We start from the raw sequence: 20,354 nt of genomic DNA, 5'->3' as shown, positions 1-20,354 counted from the left end.
GTTGTTAACACCATGTTGTTTCCAGTGTGCACCACAAGTGATTCACTATTCCCATAGTTTCTCTGTTTTACCATAGCATGGAACTCCGAGCCACTCTTCATGCATGAGTGTGCAGCCCAGCGTGTGGAGGCAATAACACTCCCAGGGCAACCCTCAACCTGTGGGGGTCAGATGCTGATGGGTCAGTGCTTTTCAGTCCTTTAGAGGACAGTCCTGGGAGGCATTATATGTGCTGCTCAGAAGGTCCAGGGAGATCAAGCCCTATTTAGTCCTTGCAATGACTTGAAGAAAAAAAAAACAAAAAACAAAAAACCCTTGCATTAGCTTTTATTTCTTCCCAGCTTCACTCTTCCTAGTCCCACGCTCTGCTTCCTGCACCTCCTCAATAAAGCACCTGCACCTAAGTGCTTGGCTCTGTTTCCAGTTTTAGTTAAAACCCAGGCTGAGACATGTAGATACTCACTTTAATAGTTTCTTGAAGTTCAGCCACCCATCCCAGCTTTTCTCAGACACCAGTAACTTAGTTCTCAGAGAAGGGCATTTAGATGCCACTGTGTCCACTTCTTGGATGACTTCATCCCCCGCAACGATAGCCTTGGCCTTAGACATCTGCAACCTATACAGTATGTCGGTGGATTTCATCTGGATGGTTCCAGGCATAAAGACGAGACCTAAAGAAGCCAACAGTTTAGAGAATTGGAAAGGATGGTTTTCTTTGTCTGTAGAGAAGCCCGATATAAACATCAAGCAGGGAGAAAGTGTGGAAGGAGAGGATGGGGAAGTAATGACCAATGGAGAGTGTCAACAAAAAAGAGGACTAAGGAATAGGGAGTGAATTTAACCTAGGATTCCCTGGGTTGTCAGAGTCTTAAGGGCCCTACTGAGACAAAGAAAAGAAATTGAAATGCTAATGTCACGCTCTTGACAGTGTAAGACACATACAATTCTCCTCACCCATTCTCACCCCTCAAAAAAAAAATTTCTACAGGAGTTTGCTGTATTCAAAACTCTTATATGATAACTAAAGAATCATGAAGAAAGGCACTTGGAATTATCCATGGTCTTGAAACACCAATAGCTCTAGGTCCTGGCTATTTCTTTCAACCCTGGGACACTAAACGCATTTTTCTTAGATGAGAGTGCCTTCAGTTTTACATATACATGCACACACAAAGTATAGTTGTATATATTTATTGGGTACAAAGTGGTATTATAATTTTTGAAGACAATGTGAGATGATTAAATTAAGCAAATTAACATATCCATCACCTCAAGTATTTAACATTTTTTTGTGATGAGAACATTAGAAATTTTTGCTCTTAATGATACTGAAATTTACAGTACTCAATTATTAGCTATATTTAGCATGCTGTACAATTTATCTTTAAAAATTAGACTTATTCCTTGCACATAACTGAGGTTTTATACCCCATGATTATCACCTTCCTAAATTCTTGTTCTTCATTACTATCTTAATGAGACTCCTTTGATTTTTAAAATCTTCTGTAGAATAACTAGACTTAGGGCCAGGCATGGTGGTTCATGCCTGTAATCCTAGCACTTTGGGAGGCCAAGGAAGGCGAATTATTAGAGGTCAAGAGTTCAAGATCAGCCTGGCCAACGTGGCAAAACCCCAGCTTTACAAAAAATACAAAAATTGTCTGGACTTGGTGGCACATGCTTGTAATCCCAGCTACTCTGGAGGCTGAGGCAGGAGGATTGCTTGAACCTGGGAGGCAAAGGTTGCAGTGAGCCAAAATCGCACCACTGCACCCCAGGCTGGACTACAGAGGGAGACTCCATCAAAAAAAAAAAAAAAGAAAGAAAAGAAAGAAAGAAAAAGAAAGAAAGGAAGAAAGAAAAGAAAAGAAAAAAAAGAAAAACTACACAGGTTTCATTTTTTATGAAGCTTAAACCATATGCCCCTCCTGTTAAATAGCTTTTAATCTTAGCTCACTTTCTTCCCACTCTCAACACTTTGGGATTCTCACTGCACACCTGTAAATATCCTCGAATGTTTCTCTACCATGGTGGTCATATTGAGTCAGACACAGAACAATAGACACAACTTTTCCTCTGGGTTCTCCTTTCCGTCTGGCTATAATTTCAGTATGTCACCTTTCTTTCTGACTTGTTCTCTCTTTCCATGGGCTTCCAAGTTCCTGCAATTGGTTTGGTTGCCTCTGATAGTTTCTAATTCCTGGCTGCATTTATGTCTTTCTCTTTACCCACTTTCATGCTCAGCCCATTGTCCCCAGAATATGGGGTGGTTGGGAATTTTCAGTTGGGGTTAGGCTGTGTGCAAACAGAGGTGGAAAGGGCAGTTTGTGAAGGAGGTTGCTGGAGTTTCTTGAGGTTCTTTTTTATGCCACTGTACTTCTCATCCTTTTAATGTAAAAGTTGATGATTCTCAAATTTCTGTCTCCACCTCAGATTTTAGACCCTTAAATTCAACTTGTCATCACTTCTGGAACATCACATGGACATCCCGGACTCAACATGCCCAAATTGAACTTTTCATCTTTTCCTAACACATCCATATCTCTTTCTATATCTGTGTTCTTCACTCCAGTGAAAAACAGCACCATCCACCCACTTGCTGAAATGTCTGTGACTTCTCTCTCTCTCCCTCACGTCTTCCTTGAAAAACGCTGTTATTAATTCCCCTCAATTGCCTGTTAAATCCACTTATCTCCATCTCTACTACCTCAACCAAATTGAAGCCATCACCATTCCTTCACCTCTTATTGGAGATTTCCAATCCCACTATTGCCTTCTTCATCCCATTCCCTATTGAGCATCCAGTATGACCATCCAGAGGATGATCATGTCACTCAATGCATCAATGGTTGAGTGTCACTCAATCCATCAATCATTTCCCATTCACCACTGGATAAATGTCTACAACTCTTACCATGGCCCACAAGGCACTGCCAATTTAGCACCTGGCCACCTTTACATGTTCATTCTATTGCCACTACTTTCTTTTTATGGCCTGGACTTTAGGCACACAGATATCCTTTTAGGTTCTTTTGTAATTTCCAAGCTTCCCTCCCTTGTGACTTTGAAAATGCCTTTGCAAAAATTATGACACTGAGGGAAATCTGACATAGCTGACTTCATCTTGTTTCCAACCTCATAAGCTATCTGTCTTTGCTCATTCCTGGACATAGTCCAAGCTAACTATGGGAGGAATCCAGCTTATAGTCTAACTTTAAAATAAAAATGATAATAGCTCCTTCCTGAAACTAACTACCTCCATGCTTGGAGACTGAAACTGCCTTTGGAAAAATAACAAATTGGTCACAAGGCTAGAATTATAGTTCAGGAGTCATGGAGCCAGAGGTCACAAGATTTGTAACCTCCCCAATTTCTCCTGTAGATTACATCACTATGGTAAAACCTAAGACTGATGTTTGAGGTGTTCTTCAGACCTTGCATTCTGATGGACCAGCTTGCACTACCCAGACCAGTAACTGATACCAAGAAACTAACTCAACCAGTTCTGTGATCTCTGAGGAGTTGACTCAGTACAAGAAGACAGCTCGAACCCATGTTTTCATTCCCAGCCAAACCTATCAGCATTTCCTATTCCCTAGCCTCCTGCATGCCAAAGCATCCCTGAAAAACTCTGGTCTCTGATTTCCTGGGGAGGTGGATTTGAGAAACATCCTCCATCCTTCATCTTGGCTGTCTATGCAATTATTAAACTCTTCTCTACTGCAACTCCTACTGTTTTCAGTGTTTGGCTTTTCTGGGCAGAAATCATCAGATGATTACATCTTCACATATGCTGTTCCCTTTGCTTGGCACAACCCTCTCTATCTCTTGGCAAAAACCTACTCATCCTGCAGATCTCAGCTCAAATATCACTTCCATGGAGACTTTGTTACTCCTCATATTGGTTAATTCAAGTCTTCTTTTAGACCAGCATTGGCAAACTTTTTCTGCAAAGGGCCAAATAGTAAATATTTTAGGTTTTATGGATCAGACACTCTCTTGTTCCAACTACTCAAGTTGCCACTATAGTGCAAATGCAGCCACATTTAATATGGAAACAAGTGGGCATAGCTGTGTTACAATAAAACTTCATTTACAAAAACAAGCTGTGGGCAGGATTTGGCCTGCAGGTCACAGTCTGCCAAATTTGTTTTAATAGATTTTAATAGAATTCTCATGCCACTTATCATAATTCTGATTAAATACTTATATGTGCAATTAATAGTTCAAGAGCTTTCTCCAAAGGTCTGTAATGAATATGTAAATTATGTCGTTGTAGTTGTTCACTCTGCATAAGTGCTTGGCACATAGTTTGCTTAAATAAATGGAAGAAGGGAGATGCCTTTCTTCATATGAGAGAGGACAGCATGCTCCAAGGAGGGGACTTCTTTTGGAAGAGGTGACTGCATTTCTCTGCTATCAGTTTTCTTCACAAGGAAGACAGTTCTCTGTCAAGGTAGTCAGTTACCAACCTGCTCGAATGCAGCCCAAGATCACCAGCCACCACTCAGGCACTCGGGGCAGCACCACTGCCACACGGTCCCCACGCTGCAAGCCACAGGCTTCCGAGAGGACGTTGGCTGCCTGTTGGCTGATTTCATTCAATTCTCTGAAATTCCATATCAATTCCTTCCCCTTCCCATTCACCCACCACAGGGCTGGGCTCGGGGGTCGCTTGCCAGCCTGAAGAAAGAGAAGCCCTGTTGATTAGGGGGCACTGGTACACAAGTAGGTAGGATAAATTCCAAGTCTTGGGATTGCCAAGTTGGTGCTTAGTAAGCTTTTTTATCTCAGCACCTCCATACAGTCTTAAAAAGTATTGAAAACCCTAAAGAGTTGTTATGTATGTGAGTTATATCTATCAATATCTACCATAGTAGATATTAAAACAGAAGTTTTATAAATGCATGCTTTCAGAAATAATAGTAATAAACCCATTATATGTTGGCATGCATAACTTTTTATAATGATAAGGTATACTTTTCAAAATGAAAAAATAATGAGGAAAGTGGCATTATTTTATTTATTTATTGCATCTATTTATTCTGCAATTTCCTTTAATGTTTTAGGAGAATAACATTGGATCCTCTCATCTGCTTCTGCATTCACTCTGTTGTGAGTACCAACATGTACCTTCTGGAAAATGCTATTGAATACTCATGAAATAATTAGAATAAAAAGGCAAATATCGCTTTAGGTTTATTTATATCTCTATTTACTTATTTTTAAAAATTTTGTGGTAAAAATACATATAACATAACATTTCCAATTTTAACTATTTTTAAGTGTATGGTTCAGTGGCATTAAGTACATTCTCATTGTTATGCAGCAATCACCACCATCCATCTCCAGAACTTTTTCATCATCCAAAGTGAAAACTCTGTCCCCATTACACAATCACCCCTCATCCTCTCTCCCCTTAGGCCCTGATAAACACTATTCTACTTTCCGTCTCTATGAATCTGACTATTCTACATACATGATATTGTTTGAATATTTGTCCTCTCCAAGTCTCATGTTGAAATGCAATCCCCAATGTCAGAGGTGGGGCTTGGTGGGAGGTGATTGGATCATGGGGACAGGTCCCTCATGAATGGCTTAGCACCATCCCCTTGGTGATAAATGAGTTTACATAAGACCTGGTTGTTTAAAAGTGAGTGGCACCTTCTCACGCTCTGTCTTGCTCCTGATCTTGCCCTTTGTTGTGCCTGCTCTTTCTTCATCTTCCACTATGATTGTAAATTTCTTGAGGCCCTCATCAGAAGCAGATGCCAGCACCATGCTTCCTGTACACCGTGCAGAACTTTGGGCCAATTAAACTTCTTTTCTTTATAAATTACCTAGTCTCAGGTAGTCCTTTACAACAACACAAGAACAGCCTGATACAGAAAACTGGTACCAGAAGTGGGGTATTGCTATAAAGATACCTGATGATGTAGAAATAACTCTGGAACTGGTCATGGGAAGAAATTGAAGAGTTTGGAGGGCTTAGAAGAAGACAGAAAGATGAGGAAAAGTTTGGAACATCTTAGACACCAGTTAAATAGTTGTGACCAAAATGCTGATAGAATTATGGACAGTGAAATCCAGGCTGACCGGATTTCAGATGGAAATAAGAAACTTTTAGGGAACTGAAGCAAAGGTCCCCCTTCCTATACTTTAGCAAAGAACTTGTCTGCATTGTATTCATAGCCTAGTGATCTGTGGAAGTTATAACTTAAGAGTAATGACTTAGGAAATCTGACAGAAGAGATTTTTAAGCAACAAAGCATTCAAGATTTGACCCGAATGTTTGATGAATAGATAAATAATTTTGAATATACGTAACAATGGAATATTATTTCAGCCTTAAAAATGAAGGAAATTCTGACTTATGTTACAACATGGATAAACCTTGAAGACATGCTAAGGGAAATAAGTCAGATACAAAAGAACAAATACTGTATGATTTCATTTATATAAGGTACTGTATTAGGCTGTTCTTGCATTGCTATAAAGGAATATCTGACACTGGGTAATTTATAAAGAAAAAAGTTTAATTGGCTCACAGTTATGCAGGGTGTACAGGAAGCATGGTGCTGACATCTGCTTCTGGTGAGGGCCTCAGGAAGATTACAATCATGGAACAAGGTGAACGGGGAGCAGGTGCATCACACGGCAAGATCAGGAGCAAGAGAGAGAGAGCATAGGGAAGTACCACGTTTGTTTAAACAACAAGATCTCTCATGAACTCATGCATAGCCAAGGGGATGGTGCTAAGTCATTGGTGCTAGACCTGCCCCTATGATCCATATATCTTCCACCAGGCCCTACCTCCAACTCTGTGGATTACATTTCAACATGAGATTTGGAGAAAACAAATATCCAAACTATATCACTTTGCTCCTGCCCTTCCAATTCTCGTGTCCTTCTCACATTGAAAAATACAATAATATATTTTAAAGAGATTTTTTGTCTATTTGTTAATAAGTTATTAACTTATTAATAAATAAGCTGTAATAAATAAATAATAAGCTGTTTAACCTTCCAACTACTGTGAATAAAGCTACTGTGAACATGAGTGTACACATATTTCTCGGAGACCCTGATTTTACATTTTTTTGGTGTATGCCCAGAGTTGGAATTGCTGAATGGTAATCCTATTTTTTAATTTTTTGGGAAAATGTCATATTGCTTTCCATAATAGCTGTAACATTTTACATACCCATCATGATGCACAAGGGTTCTATTTTCTCTGTTTTATTGTAAAATAGACTCTTCGCATATCCCCTAAAAGAGTCTCATGGATCCTCAGGGGTTCTCAGATCATAGTTTGAGAGTAATGATGCAAAATCAAAGAGAAAACATGTTGGCAATTTTATTAGATATTTCAAAATTTGGCTCCATCAGAGTTATACCACCTTGTGGTAACACATGAGAGTGTCTGTTTCTTCACAGCCTTGCCAATAGAGTTGTTAAACCTTTGTATTTTGTTCTTGCTCATTCCTGGGCATAGATCAAACTAACTATGGGAGGAATTTAGTTTATAATTTACCTTTAAAGCAACGATGACAATAGTCTCTTCCCGAAACCAACTCCCTTCTTGTTCAGGGACCTAAACCCCTTTGTGAAATTAATGCAATTCCATGGCATTAGAATTATGGCAGATGATAGGGACCTCAATTCTGCTAAGCTATAAGCATAGTTAAGCAGTAACCAGCTGTTGTTCCCTAGCTTGCTTACTGCTTAGGAGTCATGTAACCAGAAGCCACACTTTGTAACTTCACCAATGGCTCCTGTAGATAACATCACTATTGTAAAATCTAAGACTGGCCTTTGAGATATTTTTCAGACATTTGCATTCTGGAAAATGTAGTGACACTACCTAGACTCATGACTCTATAGCAAGGAACTGACTTTACCTGTCCTGTGACTGCCTTACCCAGAAACAGACTCAGCACTTGAAGACATTTCTCACATCTCTATAATTTCATTCCCAACCAATCAGTAGCACCCATTCCTTAGCCCCCTGCCCACCAAATTGTCTTTTGATAACCCTAGTCTCTGAGCTCTCAAGGGGGCAGATTTGAGAAATATCTCCCATCCTTCTACTAAGAGGCCTTGTGATAATTAAACTATTTTTCTGAAAGAAAAAAAAACTTTTGTATTTCACTAACAAGATAGGTGCAAAAATGTTATTTCAGTAAAATTTTCAGTTGCTTTACTCTTATTATGAGGGAGGGTGATAATTTTTTTATGTTTAATGGCCATTTGAGTTCACTTTTTTGTGAACTATCTGTTCATATATTTTGCCCAGTTTTATAATGAGTTGCACCCTTTTATTCTTGGTTCCTATAAGCTCATTTCATATTATTAACTTTTTGCTGTCATATGAGTTGAATATTTTCCCCACAGTTGTCATTAGTCATTTATTTTGCTAATGGTGTTATCTGTGAATGGATAAATTTTTTTATGTTTATATAGCAAGTTTACTTTTACGGATTCAGAATGGTGAGTCATGGTAGTAAGGGCCTTCCTCAATATTTAAAGGGCCTTCCTTATATTTAAAGGAAGTATAACTTAAAAAAAATCCAGAAATCTAAATTTTTGTTTGAAAATTTTCAATTTTAAAATGTTAACCTTATGTTTTTTTTTTTTTTAAGAGTACTCACACCTAGGGCCGTCTTCAGTCTAGAGGCAAGGCATTTGCAATCTCCACACTAAGACCGTTTCATAGTGTTGGGAACTTAGGACATCACGTCATAATCATGACTCTTTTTGAGCACCAATGTATTAAGCCCATGCTGGTATCTCCACCCCTTCCCCTACCCCTAGCCAGAATGAATCCTTCTATCCAACAGAAAGAGTCACAGGACTTCAGGTGAAGGCAATTGATGGATCAGCAGTGAATGGATTAAAATTCTAGAAGCTCAGGGCTGGGAAGGAAAATCAGAAATTTCTTCAACTTTTTATTTCTTGGATGTCTCATATTGAAGCCCTTTTGATAATTGTTGCCTCATAACTATCTTACTTGCACACCTGTATTGACAGGGACACGTGACCTAACTTTCTGGGAAGACTCACTCTTTGATCAGTGCTGATTCGCCCCCCACTTTTTTGAGAGACAGGATCTCACTCTGTGGAGTGTGGTGGTGTGATCACAGTTCACTGCAGCCTCCAACTCCTGGGCTCAAGCAATCTTCCCACCTCAACCTCCTGAGTAGCTAGGACTGCAGGTATTCACCACCATGCCTGGCTAATTTTGTTTTAAAATTTTTGGTAGAGACAGAGTCTTCCTGTGTTGCCCAGGCTTGATTTGCTGTTATTAGATTCAAACCTACCTCTTCTACGACCCCAGACCACTAGTCCTCATTTCACCCTGGGAGGTCACAACAGAGCATGTGCAGTCTACATACAGTGTAAACAAACTGTGTGTTGGCTGTCGGGGAGTTACCAGGTTGCCACGCTCCTATGCCTTTCTTCCTTCCAAGCTCATGCAGTCTCTCTCCCATACTATACTGCCTTCATGGAAGATGAGTGTTTTGTCCATAGCATATTACAGTGCCTTACATGTAATAAGTACTTAACAAATATTTACTGAATTAATGGATGAATTTTAAAAGTCAACCGAATTGTCTCACTTTGTGCCTCTTTTCCACCCCATTACCTTCTCCATGTCAGCCCAGTGATCCAACACATCACTAGCAAAGTTAAACTTGGCCGGCACTTCCTGGTGGCCCCACTGCACGGACACCAGTTGCCTAGTATTAATGTAGAGAGTGCGGCTGGACATCTGAGTACCCCACAGGGTGCAAAGTCCCTGAACTTTTCGCAGCCAATGCATGTTCAGACCTGTAAAAGAAAGAAGAGACACAGGTGAGAGCTTCTTTAACAGATTGCTCTACTGATCATCAGCAGCTTCAGGAGATTCATCCCAACCTTATAGGATTCTTTCCAGGAATTAATTTGTTGTGGTTATGAGTAAACTGGCACTCAGCATCTGTTTCAGTCTCCTTGTGGGGTGCTGTTTTCTAAAGGCACAAGATGATACAGACCCAATCTTAGATCCTATGTCTTCAACACTTCTGACAGTTTTGTGAACACCCAATTTCATATAATAAATCCCCTTGTGCTAAAATACAGTGGGTCGTAGATTGGATTGTTGTTCCCAGAAATTCACTCCCTTCCTATTCTAGGATTATAAATCCCCATTCATTTTTATGTGACTTCCCAGTGCATTCAGGAGGAAGAATATGTATCCACCTCTCATTGACTTTGGCTTGCTCATGAAATATGCTTTGGTCAATGAGATGTGAGTGTCTGGGATTATATGGTTCATCAGAAACTCTCACATTTCTCCCCTCTGCCTGAGACTTGCATAACCCAGCTCATGCTGTACTTTCAGACTGGGACTCAGAACAACAAGAAATGTGGAGTTGAGCTGAGCCTAGAATGGCTACTAGCAATACACAGACCCATAGGGGGAAAATATGTATGACCAAAAGCTACTAAGATGTATAGGGTGTTTGTTACTGTAGCAAATGCTATCTAATACAAGTAGCATTCTTTTCTTTAAATTGAATCTGGACTGATACATCCTAAATCCCAGATCCTATGCATCTAGTGTGCAGGACCTAATACAATCACTTTGGAAATTATAGCTGTCATGATTTTTGTTTCTACATAAATTCTTTATTGGTGACTTGGGACATTTTTGTGCACCCATCACCTGAGGAGCATACACTTAACACTTACAGTAGACACTTAACAGTATACATTTAACCCACTTTGTACCCTTTTATCCCTTACCTCCTTCCCATCATTTCCCCCAAGTCACCAAAGTTCATTGTATCATTCTCATGCCTTTGCAATCTATAGCTTAGCTCCCACTTATGGGTGAGGACATATGATGTTTAGTTTTCCATTCCTGAATTACTTCATTTTGAACAATGGTCTCCAATCCCATCCAGATTGCTGCAAATGCCATTAAGTCATTCCTTTTTATGGCTGAGTAGTATTTCATTGTGTATATATACACTATATATGATACTATATATTATATATACTATGTATGCATTATATATAGTATATGTGAAATATGAAAAATTCTATTTTATATATATTTACATTTTATATAATATATATCATATGGATATTATATATATTGCCACATGCCTGTGCCTTTCTTCCTTCTAAGCTCATGCTGTCTCTCTCCCATACCATGCTGCCTTCATGGAAGATGATATATATTTTTTATATATATATATAAAAAAAATCCATAAGCTTGGAATGAAGAAAGGCACAGGAGTGTGACAATACAGATATATATATAATATGCATACTATGTTATATATAATATATAGATATATTATATACAATATATGGATATTATATATGTTATATATAATATATTATATAAAATATAATGTAATACAAACATAATATAATATGTAATATATCCATGTTATATTATAAATATGTTATATGTAATATAATATATACTATATATTATATCTATATCTATATATACTATACTATTATATATCTATAAGTGGTGAGAGTGAGCATTCATGTCTTGTTCTAGTTATTAGAGTGAATTTATATATAAAATAGTATAGTGTATATATAGATATATAATATATGATATATAATAAGATATAATATATAATAGTATGTTATGTATAGATATATAACACTATACTATTATATAATATATACAATATTATATAGAGAGGTACATAGTATACTATTATATAGTGTGGCCATATATAGTATATATATAAAATATATAAAAATATATAAAAATTTATATTTTTATATATAAAATGTTATAAAAATATATGTTTTTATATATTTTATATATTTTAAAATATTTTATATATACTTATATTTTATATATACTTATATTTACATATTTTATATATATTTATATTTTACATAATATGTATTGCCACACTCCTGTGTCTTTCTTCCTTCCAAGCTCATGGTGTCTCTCTCCCATACCATACTGCCTTCATGGAAGATTTTATATATATATATTTTTATATATATATATATAAAATATATATGTTATATGTTCATGAGTTTGGAAGGAAGAAAGGCACAGGAGTGTGGCAAAATATATATTATATACAATATAAATATATATAAAAATATATAAATATATTTTATATATTTTATGTTTTATATATACTATATATAGCCACACTATGTAATATATAGTATATATAGATATATAAAATATATGCATAGTATTATATATTATATTATATATTATATAATTATAAAATGTATATATGATATATTTCATATATATCATATATCATATAATTATATATACACTATACTACTATATATAAAAATATGTTATATATTTATATAGAAATATTAAAAAATTTATAAAAATATATAAATATTATATATTATATATATATACACACAAGTTTCTTTACTTGTTGATTGACAGGCATTTGGGCTGGTTCCATATTCCTGTAATTGTGAATTGTGCTACTATAAATGTGCATGTGCAGTGACTTCTTTCATATAATGACTTATTTTTCTCTTGGTAGATACCCAGTAGTGGGATTGCTGGATCAAATGGTAGTTCTACTTTTAGTTCTTTGACAAATTTCCACACTGTTTTCCATAGTGGTTGTACTAGCTTACATTCCCACCAGCAGTGTAGAAGTGTTCCCTTTTCACCACATCCACACCAACATCCATAATTTTTTTATTTTTTTATTACGGCCATTTCTGCAAGAGTAACGTGGTATTGCATTGTGGTTTTGGTTTGCATTTCCCTGATCATTAGTGACGTTGAGCATTTTTTCATATGTATGTTGGATCTTCTTTTGAGAATTGTCTATTCATGTCCTTAGCCCACATTTTATGGGATTTTTTTTTTCTTGTTTGAGTTACTTCTAGATTCTGAATATTAGTGCTTTGTTGGATGTATAGATTGTGAAGATTTTCTCTCACTCTGTGAGTTGTCTGTTTACTCTGCTGACTATTCCTTTTGCCATGCAAAAGCTCTTTAGTTTAATTAAGTCCCATCTATTTATCTTTGTTTTTGTTGCATTTGCTTTTGGCTTCTTGGTCATAAAATCTTTGCCTAAACGAATATCTAGAAGGATTTTTCTGATGTTATCTTCTAGAATTTTTATACTTTCAGGTCTTAGATTTAAGTCCTTGCTCCATCTTGAATTGGTTTTTCTATAAAGTGACATATAAAGATCCAGTTTCATTTTTCTACATGTGGCTTGCCAATTATCCCAGAACCATTGGTTGAATGGGGTATCCTTTCCCCACTGTATGGTTTTGTTTGCTTTGTCAAAGATCAGTTGACTGTAAGTATTTGGGTTTATTTCTGGGTTCTCTATTCCGTTCCTTCCATTCCATGGTTCTATGTGCCTATTTTTATACCAGGACCATACTGTTTTGGTGACTATGGCCTCATAGTAAATTTTGAAATCAGGTAATGTGATGTCTCCAGATTTGTTCTATTTGGATAGTCTTGCTTTGGCTATGAGGACTCTTTTTTTGGTTCCATATAAATTTTAGGATTATTTTTTCTAGTTCTGTGAAGAATGATGGTGGTATTTTAATGGGAATTGCACTGATTTTGTATATTGCTTTTGGCAATATAGTCATTTTTACAATATTTATTCTACCCATCCATGAGCATAGGATGTGTTTCCACATGTTTGTGTCATCTATGATTTCTTTCAGCAGTGTTTTGTATATGACCAGAGGATGAGTCCAGGGACCCACTAGACACACTTTAAGTTGGACCTGAGCTAAAACTCCATGAATCACCTGACCTCCCTAAGCCCCTACTTTAACTGGAGTACCACAATGACGTTTTGGGTCCCCTGGAATCAACACCAACTCAGAGCCACTGTCCAGTAGTCCCTTAAATGTCTCATAATTTCCCTTTCTCCAATGCATAGTTACCCTAGTAAAAGGCCAGAGGTCTCCTTGGGGAAGGATGGGATAAAGATTCACTGCATAAATTGTTGGTAATGTAGTGGGGTCCTTCCTCAAGGGGACCTGGCCTCCCCTTTATTCAAGGGGTTCTGGGTCTGTAAACTGGCTCAAGTCTGGAAAATGATTGAGGAGTCATGATTCTGTTTTTATAATTCAAATTAATTAGTCTTTTGTCCATTTGACCTAGAAGTTTTCTGCTTGCATAAATTAGGCTTCCTATCAATTTCATTTCTGGGAACACTGTGATTAATTAGCCAACGCCAGAGCTCTACATGAGTCAGACTACGCTGATTGCCGCTTTGCCTCTGCTGTCCATTACAGTAGCGATGTCCACCTTGCCTTTGATGGGTGGGTGCTGCCACTTGGCTCCTGCCACCTCAGGATCCAATTATTCCCATTGTATTTAAATTTTGTAGTTGAATGACTGCAGTTCCCACTGTTAGATCTGACATACAGAGAAGAACAATTACAGGGTCCTTCAAAGAGGCAGGTGTTGCCCTCACAAATGTATTTTGTAAGGCATTGGTCAAGGGTACATCTTCTGGATGCTTCCAGCTGGGAAGAGTAGGTCTAAAGTGACTAATCCACTCCACCATCCAAATCTCCCTAAGTCTTTGGATCCCTTCCTCTACATTAAACCAGGGGAGATCAGGCATTTCTAGCTCACTCATGGTGGGCCATCTATTAATCCATATTTCAGTTAACCAAGCAAATAAATTATTATAACATTTTCTAACTCCCCAAGCTGCAACATTAAATGAAGAATCCCTACTTAATGGGCCCAAATCCATAAATTCAGACTGATTCAACTCTATGTTCCTTCCACTATTATCCCACACCCTTAATATCCATTCCCATGTCTGTTCTCCAGATTTCGTTTATATAAATTAAAAACTCAAGCAGTTATTATCTAGTGTAGTGAACCTCCTGATGTGTCACACTCTCAACCTCACCTCTAGGGGCCCACAGGGACTTTAGTTATAAGTCTAGGAGCAAACAGGAGTGTTAGGGGGGCTCCTGAGGGGAATCAACATTGTCTTGCTTGGCAACCACCTCAGGGGAGGCCATCACTGTTGCCTCAGGCAGTGCAGAATTTATCCCCACAGACAAAGGTGGAAAGGCTGATGGCAGCATGGGTTAGGGAGGGAATGCTGCCATTACTGGGTGGGTGGGAAGCTGTTTCTTCTGGCAAAAAAAGTTCACCAGAGTTTACAAACTCAGTGTCCCCAGCTTCACCAGGGTCCTCCCACACATTCCCATTCCAAATTGCAGGGTCTTATTCTTTTCCAATTTATCAGGGGAAACAGCCCCCAATATTTCAACATAGGTTCTTTCTATTTTCCCTAAGTGTCAGATGGTCTGAGAAATAAAGAGAAAGAGTACAAAGAGAGAAATTTTACAGCTGGGCCTCCGGGGGTGTCATCACATATTGGTAGGACCATGATGGCAACCTCAAGCCATAAAACCAGCAAGTTTTTATTAGGGATTTTAAAAGGGGAGAGGGTGTACGAACAGGGAGTAGGTCACAAGGATCATGTGCTTCAAAGGGCGATAAAGGTCACAAGGCAAATGCAAAATTAGAATTACTGATGAGGGTCTATGTCCCACTGTGCACACATTGTCTTGATAAACATCTTAACAGGAAACAGGGTTCGAGAGCAGACAACCGGTCTGACTAGAATTTACCAGTCTGGAACTTCCCAATCCTAGTAAGCCTGAGGGTACTGCAGGAGACCAGGACACATTTCAGTCCTTATCTCAACCACATAAGATAGACACTCCCAGAGTGGCCGTCTATAGACCTACCCCCATGAATGCATTCCTTCCCCAGGGTTGTTCCTTGCTGGGAAAAGAATTGAGTGATATTTCTCCTACTTGCACATCTGTCTATAGGCTTTCTGCAAGAAGAAAAATATGGCTCTATTCTGCCTGACCCTGCAGGCAGTCAGACGTTATAATTATCTTCCCTGGTTCGCTGAAAATCACTGATATTCTGTTCTTTTTCAGGATGCACTGATTTCATATTGTTCAAACACACGTTTTACAATCCATTTGTACAATAGTGGTCCTGAGGTGATATACATTCTCAGCTTATGAAGATAACAGGATTAAGACATTAAAGTAAAGACAGGCATAAGGAATTATAAGACTGTTAATTGGGGAAGTGATAAATGTTCATGAAATCTTACAATTTATGTTCAGAGATTGCAGTAAAAACAGGCGTAAGAAATTATAAAAGTATTAATTTTGGGAACTGATAAATGTCCATGAAATCTTCACAATTTATGTTCTGCCTCAGCTCCAGCCAGTCCCTCTGTTCGGGGTCCCTGACTTCCTGCAACACAATCAATGCCCTCACTTTAACAGTAGACACTTGGTGAGGCTGGGCCTGCATCTTTCATTGCAGGTCAGCCACTCACATGATAAGAACTTATGTCTGTTTTTCCACAATTTCAGCTCTTTCTCTACAGGAGATTAGACTCTCACTCAGGGCAATCTTGGCAGATTTGAGGCTCAATATCTGCTTCTGAAGCTGGGAGATAGAATCCCTGAGTTCATCATTTTCTTTCATCACTTTATCCACTGAACTTAGGAGCAACCAACCAGCTTCATTATGTTCCTTGGTTCTCCATGTATGGTCAAAGGTATTACGTGTAGGGTCACTAAACTCCTTGCCTCTCATGAGCAATGAATCAGGAGTATCAAATGCATTTATTTTTTTAAATCTTTAAATAGTTCACATCAAGGACTATCAGTGGTCTCCATACTATTAGAAGTAAAGTCCTTAGTATTTTGGGATCTAATCATATTAAGGAGCCAACTCCATAAACCCCAAAACCAACAAAACAACTCCATCCTTAATATACTATTCCTCTAGAACCACTTCTGGTACCAAAATATGTATTAGTCAGGGTTCTCTAGAGAAACAGAACTAATGGAATATGTATACTTAATAAACTCATATATGTAAGTATATATATGAGGTGCAAGGAGAGCCAGTTTGAGTTCCAAAACTGAAGAACCTAGATTCTGATGTTCAAGGGCAGGAAGCATCCAGCACAGAAGAAAGATGTAGACTGGGAAGCTAGGCCAGTCTCTCTTTTCGTATTTTTCTGCCTGCTTATATTCTAGCCATGCTGGCAGCTGATTAGATGGTGCCCACCCAGATAAAGGGTGGGTCTACCTTTCCCAGCCCACCAACTCAAATGTTAATCTCTTTTGGCAACACCCTCACAGACACACCCAGGGTCAATATTTTGTATCCTTCAATTCAATCAATTGACACTCAGTATTAACCATCACAGTGTCTGACATTTCTGTCTCCTTTTTTCCTACAGAATAAGAATTGAAGATTTCTGTACCTGCTCCTGAGCAGAACTACGCATTGCCTTTGTACCTGCTGGTCCCTTTCTTTTTCCATGATAGGCTCTTCCTCATTCTTCTGGCCTCACCTCCTCTGAGATTCATCCTTCTCTGACAACCACCCCACTCCCAGGCCCTGTTACCACTCTTTTCCAGCTGCCCTCGTCTCTCCCTGTTGCTGTGATAAAGGTACCTTTTCCTCTGCCCAGTGTTTCCTCCTCACTAAGACTTGACAGGTACTGTCTTTCATGGTCCCTAGGAATTTCTGCTTTTCTGTGAGGATTTTTGCTCTTCTCACCAGCCATGACTCTAAAAGATTGGTGAGATTATCATGGATTATGACCCCATCAGTCCATTCCTTGAAACAGTGCTCACCTGCCAAGTCCTCTCTGGAGGTCTTTCTGGGGACAGCTTGGACCACCCTCCTCTCCAGCCAGCAGCTCCAGAATTCCTACAGCCTTGGAAGAGAGCACGGTAACTCAAGAAAACAACTTCACAATCCCTGCACTCTTGGAAAGACAGCACAGCTAATCATTGACAGTGGATAACTTTGGAGTCTTTCAAAGAGTAACAGCAGTCCTCCTAGCCAAGTTCATGGACATTACAAAATTAGCGCATTTGAGGCCAACTGGACTTGCACTTTCAACCCAAGGGGCATGAAGCAGATTTATGCCCAGGACTGACAGAAAATTATTGCTTCAACCAAAGAGAGAGAAATGGAGCTCACATGGGCTTGATGAACGCTCTTTTAATTCTTTGCTTTGCTTGGTTCCAGCATACCACTTTTGTCTGGTTTTCCTCTTGCTTTTTCCTTCTCTTTGGCTGATTCCTCCTCATCTTTATCCATACTCACTCTGTACATTACCTCATCAAATGTCATAGCTTGGATACCATGTGGCTTGCCAATGGCCCACACATGTGTGTATCCAGCCTGGTTTTCTCTCCTGCATCCTCACCTGCCTGACTTCCCCACCTGGATATCGAACAGGCATCTCAAACATACTTTGTCCAAAGCTAAGAGGTTGATCATATCCTTCCCTGTCCTCTCCCATTCCAGGTATGGTTTTATCCATCTCAGCAAATGACACCCCTATTCCTCCAGCTCTTACAACATCAAATCTTAGAGACTTTCCTGACTCTTTTCTTTCACACAAGGATGTGAAAAAGCCATCGGGTCCACCTGCAGGCTACACTCAGAGTCTGACATGTTCTCTTCCCTGTTCCAACCCAACACTGTCCAAGTAAGTCCAAAACTCAACAGGGAAAAAAAGTCTTTATATCTCTTTATATTTATTTTATTTGGAAATAGGGTCTCACTCTATTTGCCCAGGCTGGAGTGCAGTAGTGTGATCACAGCTTATTGCAACCTCAGTCTATCGTGCTCAAGGAACCATCCCACCTCAGCCTCCTGAGCAGCTGGGATTACAGGCACATGCCATTATGCCCAGATAATTTTTTAATGTTTTGTAGAGACGGGGTCTCACTATGTTCTCCAGGCTGGTCTTGAACTCCAGAACTTAAGTGACCCTTCCATCATGGCCTCCCAGAGATTACGGGCATGAGCCACCATGCCTGGCCAACATTGACTTAAAGCTGGTCTCAGCCCATGCTTCAGCTCTCTCAGGCTGGAGTTGCAAATTGGTGATCCTACAGTTCTGTGTCTTGGGGGTGGCCCCACTTCCATGGCTTCATGAGGATTTCCCTAGTGGGAATTCTTTGTAGAGGATCTTACCACAAAGCATCTATGGCTCCTACATTCTGGGTGCCTGCAGAATTAATACCATTCTGTCTTTCTTAGTCTCTGGGCCTGTGATGGGAGGAGCAGCCTCAAAGATTTCTGAAATGCCTTTGGAACCTTCTTCCTAATTATCCTATTAGCACCAGGCCCCCTTTTAGTCATGCTTTAGCAAAGAGTTATTCTGACACATCCTTGGATTCCTCTCCTGAAAATTGTCTTGTCTTCTCTACCACTATGTCCAGGCTGAGAATTTTCCAAATTTAATGCTATTCTTCCCCTTTAATTATAAACACAGTCTTTAGGTCATTCCTTTGCTGTCACGATTTAGCATAAGCTATTAAAAGTAACCACACCACTTCTTGAACACTTTGCTGCTCAGATATCTCTTGCACCTGACACCGTAGGTCATCACTCTTGGTTCAGCCTTCCACAAAGCCTTAGGGCATGGACACAGTACACCCGAGTTCTTTGCTACAGAGTAACATGGGTCAATTTTGCCCCGCGCCCAATACGTTTCTCATTTCTATCTGAGACTTTTCAGCATGGCCTGTACTGTCCATATTTCTATCAGCATTGTAAAAAATTTAAATTTAGGACCTTCCAAATTTATCATGCAAAAGGGAAAACCTAAGCCCTGAAAGCTGACTGAGGTAACACAACTTCCCCCGACACTGGTGCATGACCCTTGCTTTCTGACCTTTGTGTTGAGATGTTATACATTAACTAGACTCTTCTTTATTCAAATCTGAACTAAACAACATGAAGATAGAGACCGTTGTGGACTGTCTCCTTTTAATAGAATGTTAAACTATGCCCTTAGAGTGTCATCAAAAGTAGCCAATGAAATCTTATATCTATATGTTAGCCTTTTTTAATGGAAAATGTAATTTTGTTCATCAACTTCATTTTGCCGGTATAAGCAATCCTCATTTTCCCCTACACCAGGAGAACTGCTCACCATTCTTTGGAGTAGCTGTGCTCCCTGCATGGCTGCACTCATACTTTGTGCTTCAATGAGCTCTTTTAACTAGATGCTGAGTCTTTTGACTATTTTAGGTTGACAGCATTTTGGTCACAACCGTTTAACCACTCTCTAAGAAGTTTCAAACTTTCTCTCAATTCTTTGTCTTCTTCTGAGCCCTCCAAACTCTTCTAACCTCTTTCCATTGCCCAGTCCCAAAGCTTCTTTCACATTTTCAGGTATCTTTATAGCAACACCCTACTCCCTGGCAACAATTTCCTGTTGTAGTCCATTTTTTGTTGCTATAAAGAAATATCTGAGGCTGGG

General features: G+C 38.9%; 1 protein-coding gene across 1 annotated transcript in view; it reads right to left on the bottom strand.

Annotated features, from left to right (window-relative positions):
• Positions 1-19,114, bottom strand: part of LOC103229287 (acyl-CoA synthetase medium chain family member 2B) — a 36,592-nt gene extending 17,478 nt beyond the window's left edge. The window contains exons 1-4 of the mRNA XM_007987178.3: positions 17,704-19,114; positions 9,647-9,831; positions 4,473-4,683; positions 464-671 (exon numbers count right to left, since the gene is read on the bottom strand). Of these exons, the coding sequence (XP_007985369.1) occupies positions 464-671; positions 4,473-4,683; positions 9,647-9,823 (596 nt within the window). The 5' untranslated portion in view covers positions 9,824-9,831; positions 17,704-19,114. The remainder of the gene's footprint in view (positions 1-463; positions 672-4,472; positions 4,684-9,646; positions 9,832-17,703) is intronic.
• Positions 19,115-20,354: the final 1,240 nt, after the last annotated feature.

This window comes from Chlorocebus sabaeus, chromosome 5 (assembly GCF_047675955.1).
Source record: "Chlorocebus sabaeus isolate Y175 chromosome 5, mChlSab1.0.hap1, whole genome shotgun sequence".
Classification (NCBI taxonomy): domain Eukaryota; kingdom Metazoa; phylum Chordata; class Mammalia; order Primates; family Cercopithecidae; genus Chlorocebus; species Chlorocebus sabaeus.
The sequence above is the reverse complement of the archived record's forward strand: the minus strand, read 5'-3'. Positions and strand labels throughout refer to the sequence as shown.